This window comes from Chanos chanos, chromosome 8, assembly GCF_902362185.1.
Source record: "Chanos chanos chromosome 8, fChaCha1.1, whole genome shotgun sequence".
Lineage (NCBI taxonomy): Eukaryota > Metazoa > Chordata > Actinopteri > Gonorynchiformes > Chanidae > Chanos > Chanos chanos.
This window is the reverse complement of record NC_044502.1, coordinates 13617522-13619284: the sequence shown is the minus strand read 5'-3', so window position 1 is coordinate 13619284 and position 1763 is coordinate 13617522. Positions and strand designations below refer to the sequence as shown.

Here is a 1763-nt window from a genome sequence, read left to right as displayed (position 1 = left end):
GTCTTTGAGCCATTCATGAAATGCACTGCGCAAAAATCACAACTATCAGGAAACTGCCACTGTACAGTCCTACATGTGAGTGAGCCTTACACCAAGGACTTCACATTTTAAACCATCCTGCTAACACATCAATGCACATTATTATCCCCTATGCTTGTTACAATTAGCATAAAAAAAAAAAAAGAAAGCCCAATCAAACAAGACAAAACAGAAAAAAGGCAGCGCATATATATATTTTTTTATTTATATTTATATATAATAATCACAAATAAAGTGGAAACAATAACTGTATATATTCATATTTATAAAAACATAGCAGATAAATTACAGAGTTCCTTTTTGCGACACTGACCAGTGGCTGTTTTTCCTCTTTAAATGGAAAAGGTAGTCCAAATCCAAGGTGCACTTTCTCTCCTCCTTCTCTCTCTGTGTGGAATATATACACTATATACAAGCGACCTGTTTTTTCGTTTTTTGTTTTTCCCCCCCTCAGCTTTTGGGTCAGGACCGGGCTTTGGGGACAGGTTCCCACCGGTCATCCAGACACTCCAAGGAGGAGCCCAGGAGAGCCACCAGTTCGCCGCTGATCTCCACCAGGTCCAGCAGTTCCTTGCTGTCTGGCAGAAAGCCCTCGAGCTCGTCTGGGGAGGAGAAGAGCTGACTCAGAGATGCCTGTTTGTAGAATTCGGCCTCGGCGATGGTCGCCACCTCGATGTGCGTGAACGTGGTGCGGAACGCACGGGCGGACATCTTGAGGCGTTTCAGAACGTCCGAGAGGAGCAGCCAGTTTCTGGGCCTTGAGGAGCAGGAGAAGAAAGAAACAGAGGAGTTAGTACAGACGTTAGGAGTTAGTGCCTTTTTTTTTTTTCACATTTCATATTCACAGCATGTCTTTTCATTCCTCTTACTTTGCCTTCATCAAGAACAGAGGGATAAACTCTGAGTTCCGACTGATGTTTTATTGGTCGCTTCCATTTGAATAAGCGAGGGCTGACAGATGTACACACACACACACACACACACACACACACACGCCTACATGCTCACAAAGATAAAGACAAATATGCAAGCACAAACACCCACGCTCAGACAGAGCAACAAAACAGACACACAAAAGCTGCCATAGATAAAGGCCAAGCGTGTACACACACACACACACAGGCACACGAACACGCCCGGGGGAAGGCGGTAACAGGCGCTGTTCAATCGATGGCACTTGAGGCGGTGTGTGTGTGCGCGCGTGTGTGTGTCTGGTGGAGCAGCGGAAGGCTGAATGGAGGGGAGAGGGAGAAGAGCGAGGAAATGTAAGGAGAGAGCGGAGAGAGTGTGTGGTAGAGCAGAGAGGCCCCACTGCACAAGAGCCATTAATACTGCATCAGGCAGCAGAGAGAGAGAGAGAGAGAGAGAGAGAGAGAGAGAGAGGAAAAGAGAGAGAGAACACAAACGGTAGATAGCAGGAGGGGGAGGGGAAGGGCCGCACAGAGCTGAGTGCAGACTGAAGATTATACACAACAATGAGCGCAGCAGCTGAGCCCGCGAGAGAGAGCGAGCGAGCGAGCGAGAGAGAGAGAGAGAGAGAAAGAGAGAGAGACAGAGAAGGGGGAGGGAGAGGGGGGAGGAAAACAGAGCATGCTAAGCCTGTGAGGAAGACAGTGTGGGAGGCAATTAGCTCTGTCTGTTTAGCTGCGTTGCGCTCGCTAGCGAGCAGTAGTGCGAATTCTCTCTCTCTCTCTCTCTCTCTCTCCTTCTCTTTCCCGGCGGTG

The 1763-nt window shown here is 48.2% G+C and overlaps 1 protein-coding gene across 1 annotated transcript in view; it reads right to left on the bottom strand.

Moving 5' to 3' along the window:
- Window positions 1-483: 483 nt before the first annotated feature.
- The window catches only part of bcor (BCL6 corepressor), a 35860-nt gene continuing 34580 nt past the window's right edge, over window positions 484-1763 (bottom strand). The window contains exon 14 of the mRNA XM_030781489.1: window positions 484-796. Coding sequence (XP_030637349.1) covers window positions 502-796 — 295 coding nt within the window. The 3' untranslated portion in view covers window positions 484-501. The remainder of the gene's footprint in view (window positions 797-1763) is intronic.